The sequence below is a fragment of the Colossoma macropomum genome, unplaced genomic scaffold (genome assembly GCF_904425465.1).
Source record: "Colossoma macropomum unplaced genomic scaffold, Colossoma_macropomum, whole genome shotgun sequence".
NCBI classification, from domain to species: Eukaryota; Metazoa; Chordata; class Actinopteri; order Characiformes; family Serrasalmidae; genus Colossoma; species Colossoma macropomum.
Genome location: NW_023494801.1, coordinates 687,174 through 713,934, shown reverse-complemented (window position 1 = coordinate 713,934; position 26,761 = coordinate 687,174). Strand labels below are relative to the sequence as shown.

Sequence of the window (26,761 nt, the reverse complement as noted above, 5' to 3'; positions counted from 1 at the left end):
ATCCTGTATCGTGATTCCTGTAACTGAATGTAAAGTATCGGAACAGCCCTATTAAATCCCAGTCCTGCTCTCCATCCCGAATGTATAAAGACTAATCTATCGCTCCGTGCTTTCTATTCAGGATCCAGTCATAAATGAGCTCCTTGTGCTAGAAGGAATATAGTGAGCCTCACTTGTCAAAGGCTCCCCTAACATTTCCTCAATTAATTACAGAGTAAGTGTGATGCATGTTTCAATGGGAATTAAGCCGTTTGAATCCTTTATAGCAAATTGGAATAAGCATTTATGAATTTTATGTAGGGTTACATAAGTTGTCATAAGCTTGTCATTGTTGTCCAAAGAAAAGCAAGTATCTAAGTAAATTAGTGACTTTATAGGAGAGGTAAAAACATTGTTTACTTTCAATGCAAGTGAACGTAAAAGATTTTATTCCAAGCAATTTTGGAGCGTTTCTGTTGGTCCTTTCCTCATGAAATGTTCACACAATGTAAAGGGCAGCTGCTGAACTCAGGTGATGTAGAAATGGTAAAACTGGAAAAAATGGAGATGTTGCACTAGATAACGACGAGAGTTTGTTTAGTCTCAATTTTAACTCTGTCTCGCTCTCATGTGGTCTTGGTCTTAACTAGTCATGGTCTTGGGCTGTCATAGTCTTACACAGTCGTAATCTTGAACAGTCGTAGTCTCGGACAGTTGTAGTCCTGAAAAGTCATAGTCTTGAACAGTCGTAGTCTCGGACAGTTATAGTCCTGAAAAGTCATAGTCTTGAAGAGTCGTCGTCTCGGACAGTTATAGCCCTGAAAAGTTGTAGTCTTGGACAGTTATAGCCCTGAAAAGTCATAGTCTTGAACAGTCGTAGTCTTGGACAGTTATAGTCCTGAAAAGTCGTAGTCTTGGACAGTTATAGCCCTGAAAAGTCGTAGTCTCGGACAGTTATAGTCCTGAAAAGTCATAGTCTTGAAGAGTCGTCGTCTCGGACAGTTACAGTCCTGAAAAGTCAAAGTCTTGAAGTCATAGTCTTGACCAGTCATAGTCTTGGACAGTCATGTTTTTCTTTGGACAGTGGTGTAGGTGTCATGTAGCCCGAACCCTACAGTAAAGTGTTACGGAGTGTTTCCCCTGCTGTGTGTTTGTGGTCTGGTTGTGGGTTTAATGTGGTACGGTAGTAGTAAAATACTGAGTGGGGTTAAGAGGCTTTTTTTCTGAAGGTTTTATTCTAACAGTTATCAAACAGTGCCTTACACATTCAAATATGATGACTGAATTGCCTTCCCTGCTACGTGCTGTACCTGTACTTGGCGGAAAAGCTGGCCATGTGGTGCAGCCGCACAGCAAGCTGTTATTTGTTTAGCTTGTTAATTCTGGACATGACAGTGATTAAATCCTCAGCTCCCTCCACGCCGTCCACTGCAGCTGTGTGATCACGCCAACACAAACAGGAACGGCTCAAACACACGTACACACCCTCACACACACACTTACACAAGCAGGCGAACATAAAACTCACAAACGACCCCCCCAGTTCCCCCCAACGTCTGTGCATCGAGCGTCTCAGCCTGACTCAGGCCCGGATTCATACGGCTTAATTCCCATTGAAACATGCATCACACTTACTCTGTAATTAATTGAGGAAATGTTAGGGGAGCCTTTGACAAGTGAGGCTCATTATATTCCTTCTAGCACAAGGAGCTCATTTATGACTGGATCCTGAATAGAAAGCACGGAGCGATAGATTAGTCTTTATACATTCGGGATGGAGAGCAGGACTGGGATTTAATAGGGCTGTTCTGATACTTTACATTCAGTTACAGGAATCACGATACAGGATGTGATTAATTATGTCACCCCAGACTTTTCAAACACTCTTAAAATAGTCTTCAAGGGTTCTTTAGTAAAGACGGTGCTTCTATATAGAACTATGAACACTCAAAGACTCATGCTTAAATGGTTCTTTAGTTCTTCAGACGGATGGAGAATGTGTTGTATATGGTCCTGTATAGCACCAAAAGGGTTCTGCTTTTGTTACGCTGTCAAGCTTGTATACAATAGAAGAACCCTTTTTGGTGCTATATAGAACCACTTTCAAAAAGGCTCACCTTCTGAAGAACCATTTCACCATGCAAAGAGCCATTTAAGGATGCAAATGGTTCTTTGAGTGTTCATGGGTCTGTATAGAACCTTTGGGCCTCATTCACCAACTGTTCTTAAGAAGAAACGTCTTAAAACCCACTTATGCAGTTTGACATTCGCCAGTGTTCTCTTATCTGGGATTGGTTCTTGGGTAAGAACAGAATCTACACACACTCAAGAGCACAAAGGTGAGAACAGTTCTGCGCTTTAAGAACACGTCATGGATCTGTCGTAGACTTTTTGCTTAGGACCTTTCTCCAGAACACACTTAAGAACAAACTTTGAAAGATGTCTTTACTAAAGAACCCTTGAAGAATCATCCTTTTTAAGAGGGTAGAGTTTGATGGGGATGAGCAATACTGGGGCAAACAGTCACATTGCAGTGTTTTAGGCTTTTGCGATATATTCCACTATATATAAATCATGTAAATTATAAATAAGGCAGACGTTCGGGCTGCACAGTATGGGCACAGTATTATACTGTAATATACCAAATCAGACCATATGTACAGCTGGGTTATATTTCTGGGTGAATAACTCGTGGAAGTAGATCCTAAAGAAAACTTATTATTTCAGATTTTCCACTGTTTCCCATCATCAACATCCCATATAAACTCAGAGGACTCGTGTAGGTTCACTGGTGGTTCTGGATAGTAAATAAAATGTCTATATTTGTGTTGTAGTCATGGCGACCCCTGGTTCCTATCACCACCACTGTAAAGAAATATGTAGAGAAAGACTCTGAGAGTCTGTAATGGATCACTTGACATCAAAACATTCTGAAAGAGTCTGTTTACATATCAAGAACTGGATTATTCAGAAATTTTGGAAATTTGGTGGAATTAAATGAGTAACTTGCAGAAATGTTGGTGCATTGTATTAAAGACATGCAGACCATTTTGTCACACAGTCGAACTTCTCTGGATATTCATGCAAATGTTTGATGCTGGCTTATAGTGGGACAAGTAAGCCGTCTTAATCCTGCTTCCAGATCTTCAAATACTGTTAACTACAGTGTATCTGTGCTTGGACAAATTGGAGCATTTATTATGGAGAGCAGTTAGTGCCAGTTTCCTGGCCTACAAATACAAATAAATTAAAATATAATCTGTGAAGGTTTAAGCCTAGAAAGTCACTGTTAGGGGAGGACTAGGCTTAATCCAGAACTAGACTTGAGCAATAAAACACAAGATCATGATGTCTTAATGAATATGATGTTTCCAGGCTGGAGTTTAGTTCCAGTGTGACTCTTTCTGAGGAAATGAATTTCAGCTGAGCTTCTCGACCCAGTCAGAAGTCAAGATCCATTTTTTATTATTGCAACAACAAAGGGTTCTGGATAATGACATCACCCCCACAAAAATCACTGTAGAGCTGTTTGTAGACTAATCCTTTTAGTGGGTGTCATGCTGCTTTGGCAGCTGCTGGCTGAGTTTTCAACAACTGGCACAGATAATAAAACTACATAAAATGACACTTCCCCTAAATCTACAGGCAGAAAAATTCTACAAGTACTGAGTGAAATGGATTGAATATGCAGCTTTGATTCAGGGTATAACACATACATAATGGATTATTATATCCTCCATCTCCTAACCAGGCTTCATTTTAGCTTTTGTTCTATGACTTTTCCTAAAAATTAAAGATAGAAAAGCACAAGCTGAGAAAACATATCACTCATATGTACCATTTTTTGCTATTCCAATAAAAAACTAAATAAAAAAAAACATGAAACATGAGTCAGTAATAAAAAATTCATTTCTAGTAGGGATACATGGATAAAATAACATTGCGATTATATCACTACATATTGCATCTTGTAATGTATCAAAGACATTGGTGAACATTTGATGTACAGATTAAAGGTTGGCCTGTATTATTTTGACCAGAATTCAATCAGTAGGAAAAAAGAACAGAAATTTAGCACCATTTAACCCCATTGAGGGTCTTGTATTTCCTACATTTCTTGGAAACCAGTCATTGATCAAAACTAGGCCTCTGGGTGCAGCTTATCAGAGTAAAGCCCCACAGAGACACTCATCTGGAACATCTGATGTTGGTCAGAATGATCACAGCTCACAGTATAAAAGCCATCTGTGACATCAGTACTGCAAAAAATTGCTCCGCGTTGCATGGGCAGCCTTCAGCTGGTCACTGGTGGGAGAGGAGGGAGATAGCAAGCCTGATTGGATTGGATCATGCAAACTACATTTTAAAAGCATGAGAGCACAGTTGTCCTCGTTCTCACTGGGTGAGCAGGATGACCGCTTGTCACCCCCATCACTCAGAGTGATGCTAGCCAGCACAGGCGTCTGTTAGCTGACGTAACAGAACTGGCGGTTAGCGTTTCCCCCAAGCGCGTTCAGCTGTGTAATGACGTCTTAGGCTACGTTTACACAGCAGGTAAAAGTGGCCCAAGTCTGATTTTTTTTTTGTTGTTGTTTGGCTGTTCACATTGTCTTTTAAATATGATCCGTATACGACATCAGTTTGAACAGATCAGCTCCTAAACCGACTCACATGCGCAAAAGAACAGTGCTTTACGTGGCTTGTCCAGAGGTGAACAGTCATGATGGCCAGTGAACGCCTGTCGCTCCCGGAGGGTTCAGTTTCGTCTTCGCCAGCATCACAGGAGCGGTTATGAAGTTGCAGTTGTTGACAGCTGGACTCATCACCCACAGTGTGTTCAAGTTCGCTGTAAAAAGGGTTCCTCCGGCTGCGTTCGGGACACGGAGCGGCTGGGATAAGTCTCTTCTAATTCTTTGGTACAGAAACATCAGCCTAAATGTTTGAGTCTCAGCAGCGCAAAATTATGACGAATGTCGAGTTGGACTGACATAAAAGTCGCATGAATTCCGATCTGGCTGTTCAGAGAGTCGCATTGCCGCAGATCGGATACGCATCGGATTTCAGTACCACATATGAAAGCGTCTCTAATCGGAATTGAAAATGTCAGATTCAGTGTGTTTATCTGTTCCACTGACACACAGACACACATCTGTGTGGGCCACTTTTACCTGCTGTGTGAACGTAGCCTAAGTGGCAGTTTAAAAATATGCGGTCCTAACTAGTGAGTGGAATTGGATACGACTAAATTGGGAGAAAACTGGGAAAAAGCCAGTATAACCCAGCGCTCAGCCTGCGCAGGCTGCATTTATTACCTCACATCACATGAGGCAAAAATCTTTAAAAGTAAATGACAAAATTAAGAAAACAAATTCATAATATTTCACTTCTCAGCATTATTTTTTTCAATTTATACTCCAGAAATTTCCTCACATTAACACTTGAGCTCGCTACATCTGTCTCCGAAACGTAGATTTTAAACGTCTTTCAGTATCTGTTAACACCTTAAAATCCCAGGCTTATTAATACAAAGGTTTATTACTCAGTAACTACATGGACTTCAATGCAAGAAGAGTTCATTCACAATGAGGCTACGCTATGCTAGCACTTCATTAAAGCTTCACTGTTATGGTCATCAGTATATAAATATACGTCTTCAGCGGGTACCAAGGTCAGTGCTCCTCGCTTGCGTGATGTTGAATTACTTCACGTCGCTCAGATCACTCACTTCGCGTTGCCCACAGCTGTGCCTTTGTTTGCCACTGAGCGTCGTTGGCTCTCATTTAAAATGAATGACTTTCGACTACCTTGTTGCTTTAGTCGCTGGCGGTGTCCACGCACAGTTAGTGTTATGCTGCTCTGGAATTCCTTGAATGGGGTTTTAACCTTGTTCTGTTACAGCAGCACACAAATCCAAAAAGGTCCGGGTTTGTCTTCAGAATGATTCATGTTTTTCTTTGTCTGTGCAGTGGGAGGAGATTAGCGGTGTGGACGAGAAATACAAGCCCATTCGCACCTACCAGGTGTGCAACGTGATGGAGCCCAGTCAGAACAACTGGCTGCAGACGGGCTGGATATGGCGGCAGGGCGGTCAGCGCATCTTCATCGAACTGCAGTTCACGCTGAGGGACTGCAACAGCATCCCCGGAGTGGCCGGCAGCTGTAAGGAGACCTTCAACCTGCTCTATGCTGAGTCGGACTGGGACCTGGGCCGTGTGGCCCGCGAGGACCGCTACAGCAAGATCGACACCATCGCCGCCGACGAGAGCTTCACGCAGGGCGACCTGGGCGAGAGGAAGATGAAGCTGAACACAGAGGTGCGCGAGATCGGACACCTCAACCGCAAGGGCTTCCACCTGGCCTTCCAGGACGTGGGCGCGTGCGTGGCCATCGTGTCCGTCCGCGTCTACTACAAGCGCTGCCTGTCCACCGTGCAGAACCTGGCCGTGTTCCCCGACACTGTGGCCGAGGCAGCGTTCGCCACCCTGGTGGAGGTCCGGGGGACGTGCGTGAATAACTCTGAGGTGGACACGGACTCGCCTCCCAGGATGCACTGCAGCGCAGAGGGCGAGTGGCTGGTGCCCATCGGGAAGTGCAGCTGCAGCGCCGGATACGAGGAGGGACACAGCAGCTGTGAAGGTAGGACGGTGTACAGACCCCAGTGAGGGGCAGTGCTGTTTTAACATACTTGGAGTGTAAAGAAAATATAATTTAGAATCAGAAAACGTGTCCAACATTCTGCTGTACGGCTGCATTGACTTCCAGGCCTAGATCTGATTTAAACCTAAAAGGAAAACGGCGGCGCTGTTGACATTTAGTGCTTGTACTACGTTCCTACATCAGCTGAATATGCAAAAAGAAAAATTCTCTTGCTACAGGATGCAGGTTGATGAGAATGTGCCCAATTTTTTTGTGTTTACTACTAATAGGGCTGTAAATTATTACAGAATCGCCAAATCGCAATTATTTTAAAAAAGTATCATCAATTTTTAGGACTATTTAGGACTACAGTAGTTTTCCACAGTCGTTAGATTTGAATTGTGTGTGCTGAGTGGAGGTGAATAAGCGTGAATGAAAGAAAACAGTAATATGTTCATTGAGACATCGAGGCTTATTAAAGCTTCTAACTTTTAATGTGGTGCTCTAACATTTACAGGGCATAGCTGCATGATGTTGGCATATTCATCAACTGTGTAGATAATTCTACATTTTTGTCCTGTGTGCTACTAACTAGCTAATAATCAAACAGCTAGGAAACACGACGACTAATCTGCCAATTTGTCCACGTCAGCGTCTCTCCACACGCTACAGCACTGAACACATTCTTCCTCCTCCAGTAGCCGCTGTGCGCTGTGTGAGGGGGCGGAGCTCGCCGGTAGGCGGGCAGTAAGGACTGTGTTACGAGACTGAGTCATCCTGTAACAAAGGAAAACGGCTGGGATTCCAACGAGGCGTTTCAGGCAGCTGAGAAAAGTGGGTTCTGTGGGAGAGAGTCTCTCCCTCTGGAGGGAACGCTGAGCTTTGGGACTCTGCAGAACGTTTACGTGCACAAAACGCTACAACACAGTAGAGGGAAAAGGGGGAAAGACAGCAAAGTATAAAAGGTCCCATTTAGAAGTGAGCTGTGGGCTTGACTGTCTAATAAAAGATGAATTGAGTTCCAGAGTTTAGAAGCAGAATTACAGAAAAAGCCTCTCCATGTTTTCTGTATTATGGCTTGTGTTACAAACGACCTTTTGGACAGAAACAGGAATGTAAATCACACATTTGTGTTCTATCCTGACTCAGTGTAGTGAAATCTGAATTGCTGGCAGCTTGATGAAGTTAGAGTTAAAACGGCGGCCTGTAAAATGCACAACACGCCCCTACACCAGCTGTATCCTGTGCGTTACCTACACCCAGTATTGACTAGCCGTTCCCCAAATGATGCACCGTCTATTACATAATACATCGTGCAGACATTTCGTTGCAGTTATATCATTTAGACTGGTGCAGGGGAGTAGGAACCCGGGGTTATGACCTGATTTTATGTAAAAAGGAAGTGTGCAGGCAGAGAGCTGTGGAAATAACTGTGAGTGGGTAGAATCAGTGCTCATTATAACATGACAAGGACAAACAGTGTCATAGAAGCGAAGCACCGCTCTTCTATAGCAGCGCTGCCGCCCTGCCAGATCCAGCTAGCAACGTGCTTATTATTGCGCTGGTGCAGCACAGCTAAAGTTAGTGAGCTGTCTTGCTTGAACTCAATAATAACACTTCTGTAACTAATCGTACATCTGCCGGTGTTTATTTCCAACCCAGCCAACATAAACGTGGAAAATAACTCTGAAAAGTGTTTGGAAGTAAAGCTCCAGGCTATTTAAATCAAAAGTAAAAAAAAAACAAAAAAACAAATAAGCATGAAAGTGCATAAAAAGCCTACATTAAAATTGGTCAGTATCAAAGTATAACAAGATAAAGTATCAAAGTAAAACAGTGGGCGTTCCTCAGGGCACGACTGGCTAAAGCACATCAAGTTGTGAGATGCACATAGTTTAAAATGGAGATTAAGATTGTGTGGGTGCTGTTTAAATACACTTTTTCACAGATTTTAACGGCCGGTTTCAGGACAAATGGGGAAAATAATCTGTAAAAATAATAAATGCTCACGTGAACATGTTTAAAAATGGTTTGAAACCTACTGTACTGTTTTTAAAGCTACACTGTGTAAGACTTGGGGATTTGGAGACCTCTCTGGCGGAAGTGTGTAATTGCAGGCAATGTGTGGAAGAACATTTTGTAGCGTAGGTTGTGCTTCGGACCCCCACAAGCAAATGAATCTGATGATTGATCTTGCGCTGTGTATTAGGATCCGTTTGGTTCGTAATGACGACAGAAAGGGGCTCGATCAGCACCCCCACTCCTCTATCTGTGAACACTCGTCTACACCGCTCGCCAACGCGCAACTAACCGGTCAGTCAAAATCTTTTCTCATAAGTGCCAAAGACTATTTTGATAAACTGATATTGTGATGGACTTTTTATCTCTCTGACGCTGTTTAGTGACATCAGTGACATCAGTGACATCAGTGACTGACGCTGTGGTCGTGCTGGTGTGACTCAGCAGTGCCTGTGAACTGGCTGTGAAATGGCCTGTGACCGACTCCAGTGCCCCCCCTCCTCTCTTTGTTTGTCATCTCTTTCTTTCTTTTTCTTTTTTTCCTTACTCTTTCTCTCTTTCCTACTCCTCCCTCCCTCTCTTTGTATCTCTCTCCTCTATCTTTCTCCCTCTCTTTCTCTTTTTCATCTTACTCTTTTTCATCTTACTCTTTTTTGTCTTTCTCTCCTCTTTCTCTTTCCTTCTCTTTCTCTTTCCTTCTCTTCTCTTTCTCTTTCCCTCTCTTCTCTTTCTCTTTCCTTCTCTTCTCTTTCTCTTTCCTTCTCTTTCTCTTTCCTTCTCTTCTCTTTCTCTTTCCTTCTCTTCTCTTTCTCTTTCCTTCTCTTCTCTTTCCCTTTCCTTCTCTTTCCTTCTCTTTCTCTTTCTCTTTCCTTCTCTTCTCTTTCCTTCTCTTTCTCTTTCCTTCTTTCTCTTTCGCTTTCCTTCTCTCTCTCTTTCTCTTTCCTTCTCTTTCTCTTTCCTTCTCTTCTCTTTCCCTTTCCTTCTCTTCTCTTTCCCTTTCCTTCTTTTCTCTTTCTCTTTCCTTCTCTTTCTCTTTCCTTCTCTTCTCTCTCTTTCCTTCTCTTCTCTTTCTCTTTCCTTCTCTTTCTCTTTTTCATCTTACTCTTTTTCATCTTACTCTTTTTTGTCTTTCTCTCCTCTTTCTCTTTCTTCTCTTTCTCTTTCCTTCTCTCTTTTCTCTTTCCCTCTCTTCTCTTTCTCTTTCCTTCTCTTCTCTTTCTCTTTCCTTCTCTTTCTCTTTCCTTCTCTTTCTCTTTCTCTTTCCTTCTCTTTCTCTTTCTCTTTCCTTCTCTTCTCTTTCCTTCTCTTTCTCTTTCCTTCTTTCTCTTTCGCTTTCCTTCTCTCTCTCTTTCTCTTTCCTTCTCTTTCTCTTTCCTTCTCTTCTCTTTCTCTTTCCCTCTCTTCTCTTTCTCTTTCTCTTTTTCATCTTACTCTTTTTTTTGTCTTTCTTTCCTCTTTCTCTTTCCTTCTCTTCCTCTTTCCTTCTCTTCTCTCTCTCTCTTTTTCATCTTACTCTTTTTTTTGTTTTTCTTTCCTCTTTCTCTTTCCTTCTCTTTCTCTTTCCTTCTCTTTCTCTTTCCCTCTCTTCTCTTTCTCTTTCCTTCTCTTCTCTCTCTCTTTCTCTTTTTCATCTTACTCTTTTTTTTGTCTTTCTTTCCTCTTTCTCTTTCCTTCTCTTCCTCTTTCCTTCTCTTTCTCTTTCCCTCTCTTCTCTCTCTCTCTTTCACTTTTCATCTTACTCTTTTTTGTCTTCTCTCCTCTTTCTCTGCCTCGCCCTCCTTTCTCTCCTTCCTCTTTCTCACTCTCTGGGAGTTGTTGTCCATGCTGATCTTTCACAGCTTACACTGTGCAGTGCATCGTGGGAGTTGTAGGTATATTTGCATGTGCAGGACGAATCCCACGGATTGTGCAGTGCATTGTGGGAGTTGTATGCAGTCGGGATGTACAGTCAGCCGTGGGCAGCAGACTCACATTGTCTTCTGGCTGAAGACCATTATGCTGCTCTATTGTACGCCTGACAGCTGATTTCAGTTTCATCCGGATTCATTGTCCTTCAGCCAGTAGGAGCTAAACAATACAGAGAGAGGGAGAGAGAGAGAGAGGACAAAGAGAAAAAGAGAGAGTAAGTGAATAAGACAGTGGAAAGTGAGTGAGGGAGAAAACAGAGAGCAAGAAAGGAAGAGAGAGGTGAGGAAAGAATGAGTGATGGGAAAAGAGAGAGAAAAGAGGTGGGGACAGAGAGACCAAGAGATAAAGAGAAAGACATGGGAAGAGAGAGAAATAGAGAGAGGATGTAGGGAGAGGGAGTCAGTGTGAGAGAGAAATAGAGAGAACAAAATGAAGAGACATGAGGTGAGAGACAGGAGAGAGAGATAGAGAGAAGGAGAGAGAGGAGAAAAAGAGAAAAGCCCTGTTCAGACAGGTTAAATGAACAGGACTGCAGTAATATCACTTCTACAGGTGATAGAGAGAGAGAGAGAGAGAGAGAGAGAAGACACAGAGAAGAGAAAATGAGAGAGAGAGAGAGAGAGAGAGAGAGAGAGAGAGAGAGAGGACAAGGAGAGAAGGACAGAAAGTGTGAGAGAGAGAGCACATCTGATCCCACTTGCTAATCTGTATTAGTGATTTCAGACCTTCACATACGTGACACCTATAAATCCACACACACACACACACACACACACGTGCGGAGGCTGAGAGAGAGCATCAGTAGCACACACACACTCGCACATGGCAGTGTGTCACCTCACTCCTCTCTCTGCCCCCCACTGGGTGAGCTGCCTCCATATGGCCATATTGCTGCCTCCCCCCCCCACCCCCCAACTCACACTCCTACACTAAACAGTCACATTCTCTCAGCCCTTTATTATTCCACCCTGCGCTCTGTAGTCCTGACAGCTAATGCAGATCAGAACCTTTATTAGCAGAATAAGGTCAGACCGCTTTATTATCAGCACTGCAGTCATTAACTGTGTAAGATGGACACAATGTCATGGAATCAGAGTTGAGCTGACCTTTCCATGCTGTTTCTGAGGAGGTCAGATATAAGATGATCCATTGCATGAGGAAGGAGGACATCAAAGTGTCCAAAACTGGAGTTCAAAAACTGCTTAACAGCTACAGAGAAAATGTGTCTCCTAACAACCACCTGGAAGAGCTGGTCGACCCCAAAACTGCCCCCATCAGTTAAACAGCACTTAAAGCTTTCATCTCTGAGAGAGAGGAGAAAATCAAGCTGATCAGATCTGAAAACATCCACAGGTGTTTCTGTCCATCCTTCCACTGTGAGAAGACGACTCAGCGCTGTGGGTCTGAAAGGATGTGTAGCTGATCAAGAAGAACCTCACTGAGAAAAGGAGACGGACACATCAAACAAAGAAGCTGAACGATGGACTGACCACCCCAGAGTCCAGACCTCAACACCACTATCATATCATTACGTCATTATCATATAAATTTGTGTCAGTGAAGCTTTTTTTAGTCAGAATCGAGTGAGAGTTCTGTGGTGAGCAGTGCTGGCAGCATGCTAGCTAAGCTAACGCTAACCAGCTACTCTCTTCTAGCTGGTCAGGCAGCGCCGTTCAACATTTAAATACTGGTTTTAGTTCAAAGCTTTGATGTTTGTTGAATGATGGATTTAAAATCGTGCACTACTTTCATTTATTTGAGCAAACTAAATTTATTTGAAATGCTTTCGGGTTTGAAATAGCGCAGCAGGAGGCGGTGCCACAATACTGATATAAATATAGAACCAATCAGCGAACAGCTACGTTGTTACATCATCCCACCGAACGGTTCTGTTAGCTAACCATGCCAAAAAACGGGCTGAGCCCAGTTTTACGCGTTCCGTGTCGAACCGGGTCAATGTGGAAACACCACTGGAGCGGTTACCCTCTGTGCTCAGAACCGTTCAGCCCTGCAGTGGAAAAGAGGCCAGTGATTCTGTATAGAGCCATGAACGCTCCAAGAACCATTTGCGTGATGTGCATGTCTACAGCTTTTCTCAATCTGCGTTCAGATTGATGGAGAGTGTGTTGTATATGGTTCTATATAGAACCTTCTTGAAAATTGTTGTATATAGCACCAAAAAGGTTATGAGCTTGATATCGTGACAATAGAAGAACCCTTTTGGTGCCATATAGAGCCATATGCAACACATTCTCCATCAATCTGAAGAACGTTTTCACCATACAAATAACCCTCTAATCATGCTAGTGGTTCTTTGATTATTCGTGGTTCTGTATAGAACCATTGTCTTTACTAACGAACCCCTCTTTTTTCCCACAACCTGCAGCAGTTCAGAAGATAATGGAGATCTTTGGTGTGGAACTATCACACAGCTCCAGAGGTTCCACTGTGTTTGAGTGATGTTTCCTCTAAACAGAGTGGCGATTACGCTTCGAGTCCACGTTCTACAAAATCGACTTGTGTTCGTCACTCGCAAGTTGGCTAAAAATGAAACTATTATCGAAATGCTCTGCTTTAGGTTCTGGTTTTAAACCACTGTTTAATAGCATGTTAATTAGGTTAATCTGGATTTTTACCAGCGTTCTATAACGTGTCCAGCCTCACAGCAGTAGATATGAAAGAGCACTTTTGTGGAGGAGCATGGAGAGACTGTGCTCTCGTACTCACTAGTGCAAAATATCCATGGGCTGAATAAGCCAGGCGGTGTCAAGTGCTCTAAAAATTACAGATAAAGTGCCTCTCACTTTGCTCAGCTCTGCTTATTCTTAAAACTGTTTGTGCAAGTGGCTGTGACACATTATGTAGTGTGGGCAGAACGTCAGCAAGCACAGGTTTAAATCATTAAAACTAAGACTGTTCTGAGAGTTACAGTCACTGGAAGCTGGTGTGATATCTGCATGTCTGAGACATTACTGAGCGCAGTTTGTGTTCGTATTAGAGCGATGTGGTGGTGAACAGCGACGGAAAATGAGCGGATCTCTGCAGGAGCTTTTCTCAGTCCGGGCAGTTCATGTGAGGAGAAACGGCCTGGGGGCAGTTCCCTGTCCACAGCCGAATTTCGCTCAGGCCCTGTCGCTTAACCGCAGGAGTAGACGGTGTGAAATTCCTTTTGTCTGCTCGCTTTAAAATGCTGTTTGTCTTGTCGCTCCGAGTTACCGCTCGTTTTCTTAAAGGTCCCAGCCATCCGCATGCGCGAGTCAGATGTTTTAGTCATGATGAGTTGTCATTGTGAGCGATGCTTCTTACTACACCAGAGAAAGTGCATGGTGTGAGAAAGAGAGAGAGAAGGAGAGATGTGAATGACTCAAAGGCCAACATGAGTGATGGCTCAAGTCCTCCGACTTCAAGGCTGTGAGAGGGAGGGAGGATGTGAGAAAGAGGGCAAACGAGGAGAGGAGAGAGAGACAGTGGGAAAGTAAGAGGGAGAAATGTGATTAATTAAAGGGCAGATGGCAATCATGATGGCGGGGGGGGGAGAGAAAGAATGTAGGGGATGCACAAAGACAGTGAGGTCACAACTTAATAGGGTTCGGCCAATAGATGATGCCATCGCCCCCCACACCGACAACGGGACTCACCCTGCCTGCTATAATTCCAGTGTTTCTGCTATGGTAAGTAATGTAGGAAACCATATTCATTAGTAAATACTTACCTGGAGATCTGAACTGATGAATATGTATTTTAGGGAGTGTCGAGTATTTATAGTAAGACTGAAGCCCTGATCAGTCTGTGAAACCCATATTAACGCTGTCTTTCACACCAAGTCCAATTTTTATGGACCAAAAAAAAGTCCAAAAAACAAACACACATGTATTAACGCCGTGTTTTTACACCGAAACTGATGGACTGCGACGCTGCTTAAATGTTATAATCGGAGCCTGCTCTACTTTCTGCGTTAAAAATCAGGCTGACCGCTCCCGAGTGGCACAACCGTCCAAGCGTTGGCCCTATCATCAGGAGATCGTGAGTTCGATCCTTGGTGATGCTACAGCCGTCCGTAGCCGGGAGTCCAAGAGAGCACAATTGGCCTCGCTCTGTCTGGGTGTGTAGGATGGCCCTCCCTTCTCCCCCCATCACTCAGCGCGATGCAGGCGGGTGGCGCTTTCCTCCAAGCGCGTGTGTTAGCCTTCTCCCTCTTAGCGTTGATAGTGTCGTGTGACTGGGGGGGTCCTTACTAACGAGTGGAATTGGAAACGACTAAATTGGGTAGAAAATTGTGTTAAAATCCCCCCCAAAAAATCTGGCTGACCAATCAGAGCTCCGTTGTCGTGGTTGCAGCCCAAACAAATGTGTACCAATATGGCGGCAGAACAGCTGATCTTGCTGGTAGCAGAGCGCAGAAGCTTATGACAAACAAACGCTGACTAAAGAATGCGGAGATTAAAGACAGTATATGATGGACGAGACCCGAAAGGCTGTGAGTGATGTTGAACGACTGTATTTAACCAGAGTTAATGTACTCTTGTTCAACGAGCAGAAGCAGAGTTTCGAATTCCCCCACTGACAGACGGGAATACCTGCAGAATCGCTCGTTATGCAGCTTCAGCTCCTGTAAGAGGTGCTGGGACTCCCTGTGTTGTCTTTTTTGTAGAACAGGATGTACCCAGTGTGAGCATCGTTTAGTTTCAGCGCTTAAAAGAAAAGTTTAGAGTGTTTAGACAAAAAAATCCACTTCGGCTGAATAGGCCTTAACGCTGCCAGTTTGCCTCCATTGGGAAAAACGAACAAGTTTTTCCAAAAGTGCAACAATTTTAGGTCAAATCCTGAAACAGTGTCAACACAGTGATGCCGACGCTACATTATACTGTCATACATGCTCAAAAAGAAAGACTGAGAAAGCTTGAGGGACAAAAGGGCGATCAATGCCGCATGCAAGAAAGATAGAGAGAACGCAGGGGTGCGTGAGGCGGAGAGAGAGAAGATGGGCTGAAGTGGAGAGAAAGCTGGTGTAGAAGTATGTGGGTAAAGCTCTGGAGGCGTTCGGTTGCTGTCAGTCTGCATCAGGCGCAGTCTCGGTGGATTATTTCTCTATTGAACGCTAATGACATGAATATGCAGAGATAGCAGCGCTCTCCCCCTCTGCCCCTGCTCTATTGATCTGCCGTAATGCTTCACTAAACTGTTGAATTAGACTGCAAATCTGTCTACCTTTCTCCTCCGGGGCCGCGCTCTTCAGCGAGAGCGCACCGGAATGTGTTTGTGTGAGCGAAGCTTGGGGTTGAGAGGTTCTAGATAAGTGTGAGTATGATTTATGTGTGTTGTGTAGGAGTGCGACGCGCGCGGTGTGAGTGAGTGTGTTTTTTAACCGAGCGGCTCAATAGTATTGAACAGGCCGCGAGTAGCTGTTCATGGTGTCTGGAGAGATTATATGGTGCTGGACTCGCTCTGTGTGGGCGTGCATACGGAATGGCTCAGAAATGTCATTGTCGTTTTAATGGTAAACCGTTTACGCGCTTGAGTAGGGCCTGGTTTCTTTAAATGTGCCATGATGAAGTCAGACTGCTAGACTGTCTCTGAGTAAGTCTAAGTTCATCCTGGTTTAAAAGCAGCACTAAATGTCAGGGAGGAGGAACAGTAACATTAGCCGACGCGCCACTCAATTCTGCTTCATTCTAATAATATAGGGTTTGACAGTAATGCTGTGTTTACATGTTGCCATTGAAAAAAAACATTGTTCCGTGCATTATTACATTCTCATAAAAGATGGTGCCCTTCAGAGTACAGAAACAGAGTCGCTGTGGTGGTAGGTCTGCAGTCCCTTCACTTAGACAACATAATTGGACTGTGTTACATTGCGTGAATCCCAGTCTACAGGAAATTCTCATCAGAATTGTGGCCGAAAGACGAAACTGACGGACGGGGACCGCCGGCGCGTTTCACGGCTTGTGAATTAAAATCGCTTCTCTTCCAGGCAAGACTTGCTTCTAGAAGTCAGTGCAGCTCCTTCACGACCAATTTCTGAAAGAGGTCTTCGCTCACTTGTGCTCATAGAGTTACAGTGGACGAAGAGACACACAAACTGTACTGTTCATGACTGGAAACGTCAGATGAATCTGGTTTCTGCCTGTATGTGAAAGATGCTCGGCGTCGTGTTCATCATAGACCTCAGGAAGCCTTCAGTGAGGACTGTGTGCAGGTGTGGTTTAAGCTGGAGACTCTGTGATGTTCTGGGGGTGTTTTAATTATGTGGAAAGGGGTCGTTTGGCTGAGGTGACAGTAAATTTGAACCACAGTGCCGACATTGAGCTGCTGGACAACCAGGTTTTGCCTTTTGCTCATCATCTTACCGAGGAACCTAAAGATGACAGTTCTCGTGTTCACAGGGCTGCAAATGTGACTGATCGGCATGATGAACATTCAGGAGTGTTCACACATCTGGACCGGCCCGCAAAATCCCCAGATTTGAATCCTCTTGAAAATCTGTGGGACGACCTGGAACAACGAGTAAGATGCCAGGGAAGGCTCCACGAAATCTGGCCGAACTGCGCAATTCTCCGAAGCTTGTCCAGTCCATGCCAAATCGAATTGCAGCATTTTATTTTTATTTTTTTATTTTTTTAGTTTTTTTAATTGAATTGACTTCATCGATGTCTTGATGGTGGGTGATTATTCATAGTACAAGTAAAAACACGTTGCAAACTCATAAACGCACTGCAAACGCAGAAAACACATCAAAATGACTACACCTAAACTACGTTTCACAAATGTATTGCAAATAAAGAAACGCAGAGCCAGTCACAACACATGGAAGTTAGACTCAAAGCAGATGGAATATCTGTGATGGAAAATCCCTGACAGAAGTAGATCAGACGATGGACACTCAGACACTCACATCCCGAGTTCATGGTGAGCCTGGCTGGCTAGTTTACAATATATTGTGCAGCCCTTTTCGAGCAAAAGCCTGAACTCTTTCCTATACATTTTCCTTCTGAAGGAAAAAGGATCGCAGTGCAGGGGCGAAGCTCCAGCACAGAGTCAGCAATGCAGGTCAGGTTATTTACACCACTGAGCGCTCACTCTAGCAGAGAAGAGTTTTTGAAGGAGGGGGGTGGCCTCTGGGTTCCTCCAGAGCAGCGAACTCCCAGAGCCGCAGAGATGCAGTCTGAGCCGTGTGGTAAGAGGCTGTGGGTTTGGAGATGATTCTGATTGTAATAGATGGGTCGAGCGGTACAGACAGGAGGACACGCAGTGATGTTACTTTGTGTTTGTCCTTTTCAGGAGTTTCAAGAGGGAGAAGTTTAATTCAAGGACGAAGCAGGTGGAGAGTGAAGGGTGTGATAGTGCTGAGAGAGAGAGAGAGAGAGAGAGAGAGAGGAGTACAGATGCCGTTTTCACTGTTTTTGTTTATCCTATGTCTGTCCCTGATTAACAGATGGGCAATAGGACAATATTTTATTGTTATCGCAATAAATTATGTCACAATACACTTTTCTGAGCATGTTGCAGATATCATCAAACCTTAAAGAACATTATCAACATGTTTAATTACAATAATTGCATAATTAGGCCTGTTTAACTGGAGTTAGTGCATAAAAACGTTTATTTTTATTATAGTATTTTATGTAGTGTATAGGATTATAGTATTATTGTAGTCTTATAATATTTTTATACATGATGCTGCAGGTCCTATCTTGTCTGAACCAACTTATTAAATATCTGAACAACTAAATGTCGTCTTGAAGCATCGTGATATAATACTTTTTGCCATATCGTAAACCCCAGCCTGGTTTTTGTTATTGGCCTTGACTAAGGCTAATAAAAAAGTCGAATAAGTAAATAACAAAACATTAAACTATTTTTTGTTTCTCTCTCCTCTCCTTTCTTTTTAATATACACCGATCAGGCATAACATTCTGACCACCTCCTTGTTTCTACGCTCATTGTCTATTTTATCAGCTCCACTTACTATATAGTTTCACTCTATAGTTCTACAGTTACAGACTGTAGTCCATCTGTTTCTCTGATACTTTGTTAGCCCCCTTTTACCCTGTTCTTCAGTGGTCAGGACCCCCATGGACCCTCACAGAGCAGGTACTATTTGGGTGGTGGGTCATTCTCAGCACTGCAGTAACACTGACGTGGTGGTGGTGTGTTAGTGTGTGTTGCGCTGGTCTGAGTGGATCAGACACAGCAGTGCTGCAGGAGTATTTAAACACCTCGGTGTCACTGCTGGACTGAGAATAGTCCACCAACCAAAAATATCCAGCCAACAGTGTCCTGTGGGCAGCGTCCTGTGACCACTGATGAAGGACTAGAGGATGACCAACACAAACTGTGCAGCAGCAGATGAGCTATCGTCTCTGACTTTACATCTACAAGGTGGACCGACAAGGTAGGAGTGTCTAATAGAGTGGACAGTGGGTGGACACTGTGTTTAAAACTCCAGCAGCACTGCTGTTTCTGATCCACTCGTACCAGCACAACACACACTAACACAGCACCACCACGTCAGTGTTACCGCAGTGTTGAGAATGATCCACTACTACTCAGTGCATATGAGTGGCAAATATCATATCGCAAAACTTAGACAGTCAGTAAATTTACTTAAGCCGCACATTTCCATTTAGTCAAATTGACTAAATGAGTCAATAGACTTAGACTTTGATACCTGAAAATAAAGTTCAGTTGTTGATGGAACAAAATTGAAACATTTCAATTCAATGTATTTGGACTGAAATTCTCTTTGGACGAATTTCACTTATTGAAATTTACCTTCTTTCATTTTTGTCCATTTTACATAAACTAGTTACTTAAAAAAACACAATTCATTTATTAATGTTCACACATTTTCAGTTTGTAAGTCAAACCCTGTTGGTCTACTGTTTTGAGTCTTTGCGATACGTCACAATGTTTTAACACATTAATGCAATTAAACAGGCCTATTTATGTTCTTTATAGTGAAACACATGGTTAGTCAGTGACAATATCCATGGTATATCTAGAAAAGTGTGTTGTTTATCATAATAACAAAATGTATCACAACAATAAATTCATCATATTCTCTATCACATCTCTGGTCTGAACTATGCAGATCTTCAGTCTTAGCAGGAATGTATTAACCCTCTGGGGTCCGTGAATGTGCCCACGCATCAAATTCTCTGTCTCCATATCTGTGTCTGTATCTTTGTGATGATCCAGCTCAGAAATCCAGTTCAAACACTTCCTGAATCTGTAGAGTCGCCCTTTCCATTCCATCTTATCACGAGATCATACGAGACTCACATCCGGAGTTATGAGCCTATGAAGAGGGGCTGAGATACACGTCATCTGCCTCTCACCGTGTGGAACTGGTGGATTGGTGTGTCCGTCTACATTCTGTGTGAAACTGACCAATGGACACTCAGGAAATCACTAAGCACTGACCATCACGCCAGAAACCCTTCATTCTTCATTCAGTCCACATCGGAGACTCATGTGAAACGGCGTGCAGAGAGTTTACAGCTGCTGAAGCTGCTGCAGCGGTTTTGGAAAGTAGTGATGAAGATAACGGAGCATTTAGATATGAAACATATGAGGATCATGATATATGAAGAGCCTTTAGAGGAGAGTTTAAGAAGAGATGAACAGATCCAGAGAGATTCAGAGCCCAGAGGGGTAAAGCTGGAATCTTCATTATGTAAAACTGTTATAGGCTGAAAGAGGAGTATGGTGAGCCGTTGTTGCCCCTCTCCACCCTCGGAGGCAGCGTACCCCTGCCCATTTGGCTGGCTGCAAGTGGACTCGTACCAAAATCTCTGATCGGTTAGCGACTCAGCAGGGACGGCCCTGGTGTGAGGGTTAGTGTTTGGGGGGAGTGAGTGGTGCAGGTGGGCCACCTTGTCTGTTTTAGCTGCTGTGTGTCACAGAGGCAGAGCTGATGCAATGTGAAGTACCAGCCAGAGCTGTCTCCAGGGAGACCATCTGCTGAAGCGCAGGGTCCGGCCTCCCTGCGGGGGGGCGTACAAGGTGGCGCAGGATGTGAAAAAGAGAGAGAGACAGAGAGACAGAGAGACAGAGAGACAGAGAGACTGGGTGTGTTGGCATTCTGCTGATTTTTTTTTCCTTTAACGCACGTGTCGCACACTCATCGCTGTAATTATTAAACTCCACTGAGACCTGGCTGTGGTGGAGAGGAAGAACGAAAGAGTGAGCGATGGAGGAGAGCTGAATGAAGCTCAGTGAGGAATGAGAGTGAGAGAGAAGCGGAGTAGCAGTGTTGTGTGTGTTTGAACTTGAATGTAGAATTAAATGAGTAAAACAAGATGTTTGATGTGTTTGAGGTGTTTTTAGATGAACCTGCTGGAATCTGTGGGGGGTCTGTGAGGGTCGGATTACGATTAAACAGGTTTACACTGATCAGCTCTGCAGTCAGCCGTACTCAGAGTGCGTGTGTGCGTGGTTGTTGTGATTGTCTGGTTGTTGATGTGAAAGAGGTCTGGTTGTGTTGTGGTTGTTGTGGCTGTGTGGTAGTTGTGGTGGTGAATTTGTGTTGTTGTCGGGGTTGTCTGGCTGTTGTGGTTGTCTGGTTGTGGTTGTAGTAGTGGTTGTGTGGTTATGGATGTGTGTGGTTGTGAATGGTTGTGTTGTCTGTGGTTGTGAGTGGTTGAGGTTGTAGTAGTGGAGTTGTGAGTGGTTGTGAGAGGCTTTGTGGTTGTAGTTGTGGAGTTGTGAGTGGTTGTGAGAGGCTTTGTGGTTGTAGTCGTGGAGTTGTGAGTGGTTGTGAGAGGCTTTGTGGTTGTAGTCGTGGGGTTGTGAGTGGTTGTGAGAGGCTTTGTGGTTGTAGTTGTGGAGTTGTGAGTGGTTGTGAGTGGTTGTGAGAGGCTTTGTGGTTGTAGTTGTGGAGTTGTGAGTGGTTGTGAGTGGTTGTGAGAGGCTTTGGTTGTAGTCGTGGAGTTGTGTGTGGTGTGTGTGGTTTTGTGTGGTTGTGAGTGGTTGAGGTTGTAGTAGTGGTTGTGATAGGCTTTGTGGTTGTAGTCGTGGAGTTGTGAGTGGTTGTGAGTGGTTGTGAGAGGCTTTGTGGTTGTAGTCATGGAGTTGTGAGTGGTTGTGAGTGGTTGTGAGAGGCTTTGTGGTTGTAGTCTGGAGTGGTGAGTGGTTGTGAGTGATTGTGAGTGATTGTGAGTGGTTGTGAGATGCTTTGTGGTTGTAGTTGTGAGTGGTTGTGAGTGTGTATCTGTGTAGTTAAAGGTGCTGCTGTAAGTTGCTGTTCTGTAATCAGAGAGACTGAAGTGAACAGCAGCTGCTGCATGAGGGGCTTCTGTACTGTCTGTCTGTCTGCCTGTCTGTCTGTCTGTCTGTCTGTCTGCCTTTTGTTTGTTTCTTTCTGTCTTGTTTTTTTCTGTCTTTGTCTCTTTTCTGTCTTTCTCTATTTCTTTGTCTTTTGTTTTTTTCTCTTTCTTGCTGTTTTTTCCCTTTCTTTTTGTCTTTCTATCTTTTGTATTTTCTTTCTGTCTTGTTTTTTCTCTCTTTGTCTCTTTTCTTTCTTTCCTTTATTATTTAATAGTTTTTCTTTTTTTTTATCTTTAGTTCTTTTTTCCCTCCCTCATCTTTTCCTTCTTTCTTTTTGCCTTCACTTTTTTCTTCTTTTCTCCTTCCTCTTTGCCTGTTCTTCCATTCCTTCTTTGTAATACGGATTTCCAAACAAATCTTTGGATTCTAGTTTTTCAGTTACAGAGAATTGTTGAAACTTAAGCAGCTGATATGTTGTCCTGTGTTCAGTGCACCTGTATTCATTCACACCAATAACAGTATTTATTAAAAAGGTACAAAAATATACTCTGGTATCAGTCAGTGTATTTTTTTTTGGGGGGGGATGTTGAAAGTTGTAATGAAGACTAATATGGCAGTAATGATTGAGTAACGCTGTAGAGAGCAGCAGAGCTGAAGCTAACGAGGGGGGGGGGGCGCAGCTCAGCTGAACGCAATCCGTCTCTTAAGTGCTGAGTGCTGGCGTTCCTGCCCGGCTGGTGTCCATTTGTCTTTAGCCACATTTTTTATTTTTGGCCAAACTATCTCTTGAACCGCGCCTGAGGTGAGGCAGGTTAACCGGATGCTTTATGGAGGGGTGGGGATTAATGTGCAGGGGGGCATCGGGGGGGCCGTTTGGAGTGTGGCAGCCAAGCTCACTGTTCTGCCTGGCACAGCGCCACCTGCACCCATCTGCTGCACACATACGCCCTGGGTACACCCCCCCACCTCTCTATCTCTTCACTTCTCTCTTTCTCTCTCTTTCTCTCTCTCTCTACCTTCCTTTCCGCTCAAACATCTCATGTTAGATTTAGTTATTGAGTGTCATTTTCTGTTAAATATGAATTTTCTGCTTCTTATTGAAAAATATATTACTTAGTGATGCACTGATACCTTTGATTTATTAGTGATTTGGAATGGTGTGCTTGTATACAGCTTTTTGTTTGGACATGCAGTTTTCATACAATCATCGTTAAATAATTTTTTTCCCCATAGGAATGAATGGGGTGCAAAGGTTTGTGCACCCAGCTTATGTCATGTTGATACAAGTCTTTTAGCTACACCCTCCTGTGTAGGGGACCAACACCCTAGCAATCACCTGGGATACCATAGCAATCCCCCAGCAACCACCTCGGATACCATTGGCAACACCCTAGCAAACACCTAGCAAACACCTGGGATACCATTAGCAATCACTCAGCAACCACCTAGCAACCACCTAGGATACCATTAGCAACCACTTAGCAACCACCTAGGATACCATTAGCAACCGCCTAGCAACACCCTAGCAACCACCTAGGATACCATTAGCAACCGCCTAGCAACACCCTAGCAACCACCTAGGATACCATTAGCAACCGCCTAGCAACACCCTAGCAACCACCTAGGATACCATTAGCAACCACCTAGCAACACCCTAGCAACCACCTAGGATACCATTAGCAACTGCCTAGCAACACCCTAGCAACCACCTAGGATACCATTAGCAACCACCTAGGATACCAATAGCAACTACTTAGTAACACCGTAGTCTATGGGCGATTATCAAAGCTGATTTATTCCGATTAACACGAGTACTGAGCAACACGCTGAGCAGCTCAGCTACCGTCTGCCACACTACGGCCTATTTTACAAAGACATTTTTAGAAAATCGACATATTAACGTTTATTCCTCACAGTTCTGTTCAGTCAACAGTAAAGTTGGCACTTAAGCATTTTGGTAGGAGATGTTGACTTTTCCGCTGCTGTTTTGTCCGCCTACACGTCACCAGCGGTGTTGGGGAAGCGGTTTTGTGTGTTTTAAAATCAGTGTTTGCCAAAGCAGAATGTTTGAAGTGACCCACAACTTTGTGTCTGCCTGCCACTCTGTGTGAGCAGATCCTCCCTCACTGCCAGCTTGAGTCGTTTGTTTATTAGCGTAGCAGCTACACTCAGCTTACGTCACACAGTATCAGCTGGTATCAAATGTTGGTATTGGTGGTTTTTCATGAGGTCGAGTACGAGTAAATGATCGCGGCATCAACCCGATACCAGTATCACTGTTGTGGCATCCTCACACTGTTCATATTGACTTGAACTTAAATAAATGAAGTACTAACTTCTGCACAGGCGTTGTGTGTGTGTGTGTGTGTGTGTGTGTGTGTGTGTGTGTGTGTGTGTGTGTGTGTGTGTGTGCGTGTGCAGTCCTGGAATGACCACAGTCTCCCTGCAGGTGTCTTGCTGTATGGTGGAGATCTGGACTAGACTCAGAAGGTTACCTTCAATCACCTCTAGTACACAGACTCAGAGTGACAGCAGAAATTGGCAGGTGAGGTTTTTGTACAGAGCAGCCAAATGCAGGTTCTGTTCAGTTCAGTAATTCTTCTTCAGAGTGATCGTATCATCACAGTGTGTCTGATCTCAGCCAGCACTCTTCTGCAGAGCTCCTCCAGGCTGATGCCCACATTAAGCTCCTTATGAATATTCCAGCGGAGAGTGAGTAGCATTGCGGTGCTTTGTGTTGAGCCATTTAAAGAGCAGTAACATGCAGCGCTCTGGGAGCCATATCTACTGACCAGCTCATCCACCCAGCTAATGCAGGAACGAGAGAGCGCTGGTGAATGTTTGGTGTCTGTGAGGCGGACACAGTGCTGTGCAAAAAATCAGGAGTTAGGGTTCTGCTGCGGCTCTCAGGAGGACTGAGTCAACTCAGGCTTTAGCAGAGCTCAGTAACCGCTGAGATTAATAACTGATCACATTGATTTATCAGTCTACTCAGGCTTTAGCAGAGCTCAGTAACACTGAGATTAATAACTGATCACATTGATTTATCAGTCTACTCAGGCTTTAGCAGAGCTCAGTAACACTGAGATTAATAACTGATCACATTGATTTATCAGTCTACTCAGGCTTTAGCAGAGCTCAGTAACACTGAGATTAATAACTGATCACATTGATTTATCAGTCTACTCAGGCTTTAGCAGAGCTCAGTAACACTGAGATTAATAACTGATCACATTGATTTATCAGTCTACTCAGGCTTTAGCAGAGCTCAGTAACGCTGAGATTAATAACTGATCACATTGATTTATCAGTCTACTCAGGCTTTAGCAGAGCTCAGTAACACTAAGATTAATAACTGATCACATTGATTTATCAGTCTACTCAGGCTTTAGCAGAGCTCAGTAACACTGAGATTAATAACTGATCACATTGATTTATCAGTCTACTCAGGCTTTAGCAGAGCTCAGTAACGCTGAGATTAATAACTGATCACATTGATTTATCAGTCTACTCAGGCTTTAGCAGAGCTCAGTAACACAGATTAATAACTGATCATGTAAATGAGCTCTATTCTGATTACTCCATAATCGCTCATGGGGGGGGGTTTAGTCTGCAGAGTTCTGCAGGGATTAGCAGCATCGGCAGCACCTGTCAGCTCTGAACTGTGTGTGTGGGTTCTGAGTTGATGATGTAAAACTGACAGAGTGTGTGAGGTGAGTGTTCTCAGGTGGCTTCCACGTAGGCGGATTACCTCGTGTTTCCCAGAACTGACAGGATGGAGTTTTGAATGTTGAGGTGACGTGTCCTGGGGCGTCCCACCAAAACACACGCACGCGCCCACGTCAGGTCCACTCTATAGACCTCTGAGTTCCATATTAGGAATTTTGGGTGTAAGCAGATTTCTCTGGCCGTGAGTGCCTTTTCCCCCTGAATGTTAATGCGTCCTCTGGCTATGAGATCATCACCATCACTGCTGCACGCTAAACCGATATCGTAAGACTGACAGTGTTGCAGTCAAGACCATCAGAGGTAAGTCTGAGTGGAGACTGAGAGATATTTTTTCACCAGATAAAAATAAAAAAAAGATGGAAAACTGATTCTTTTGTGGTTCATTATAAATTCATTATCATTCATTACACAGGATATATAAATGTTATATTTTATAATATTTATTTATACAGCAGTTAGTTTCGGCCACGCGAGCTGATTGGTTGAGAAGTGTTCTGACTGTGCTGTTATTTCACCATAACATCACAGGTTTTTCACAAACACTGCATCACTGCTGAGATGCCGTTGCTGAGCAACGACTTTGACAGCTGTAGGAGACGCTCAAGACATTTAAACGGAAAATGGACACTTTTAAGATTTGACCGACAGCCGATTTGGTCAGACTCTGAAGATGAGACGACACTAAATTCCCAAACTGTCAGTTGGTCTGTGTGGAGCTGGAGAACGAACTGCCAGCTGTGCAGCGAGTGGGCGGAGCTCGTTACTCTGACATCACGGCTGTGATGATCTACGGCCACCATATATATATATATATATAATCTTTTCTAGATCACTGCACTGGTACTGTGTCACTTCTGGTTTTACACATCATTTTTATGCATCAAATCGTCCAGCAATACGGTGATGCAATACACTGTTAGAAAGCTTGAGATCTCAGGATTCGATTCCCATTTATGATCTGTTATTCACAGCAGTTATGATCGTCTCCTTTGCAACATCAGCACCAAATGAGCAAACACCAGCAAATCTGTGTGTCCTCACCTTAAAAGCCTCGCCGCCTCCACAGAGACACCGTAATCCAAAACGTGGTCTGATAACACGGCAAGAGTCAGAGATCAGTTTAGAGATCTGAGTCAGGAGGAAATAAACTCCTCCATTCTAGACTCTGTTACTCTGAGTCAGTCATTCATACAGTTATTCTGACGGTTGGGAAGCCAGCGTA

At 43.8% G+C, this 26,761-nt stretch overlaps 1 protein-coding gene across 1 annotated transcript in view; it reads left to right on the top strand.

The window, feature by feature from the left end:
• Positions 1-26,761, top strand: part of LOC118821245 (ephrin type-A receptor 7-like) — a 224,558-nt gene that overhangs the window by 68,746 nt on the left and 129,051 nt on the right. Inside the window, exon 3 of the mRNA XM_036589775.1 lies at positions 5,946-6,615. Coding sequence (XP_036445668.1) covers positions 5,946-6,615 — 670 coding nt within the window. The remainder of the gene's footprint in view (positions 1-5,945; positions 6,616-26,761) is intronic.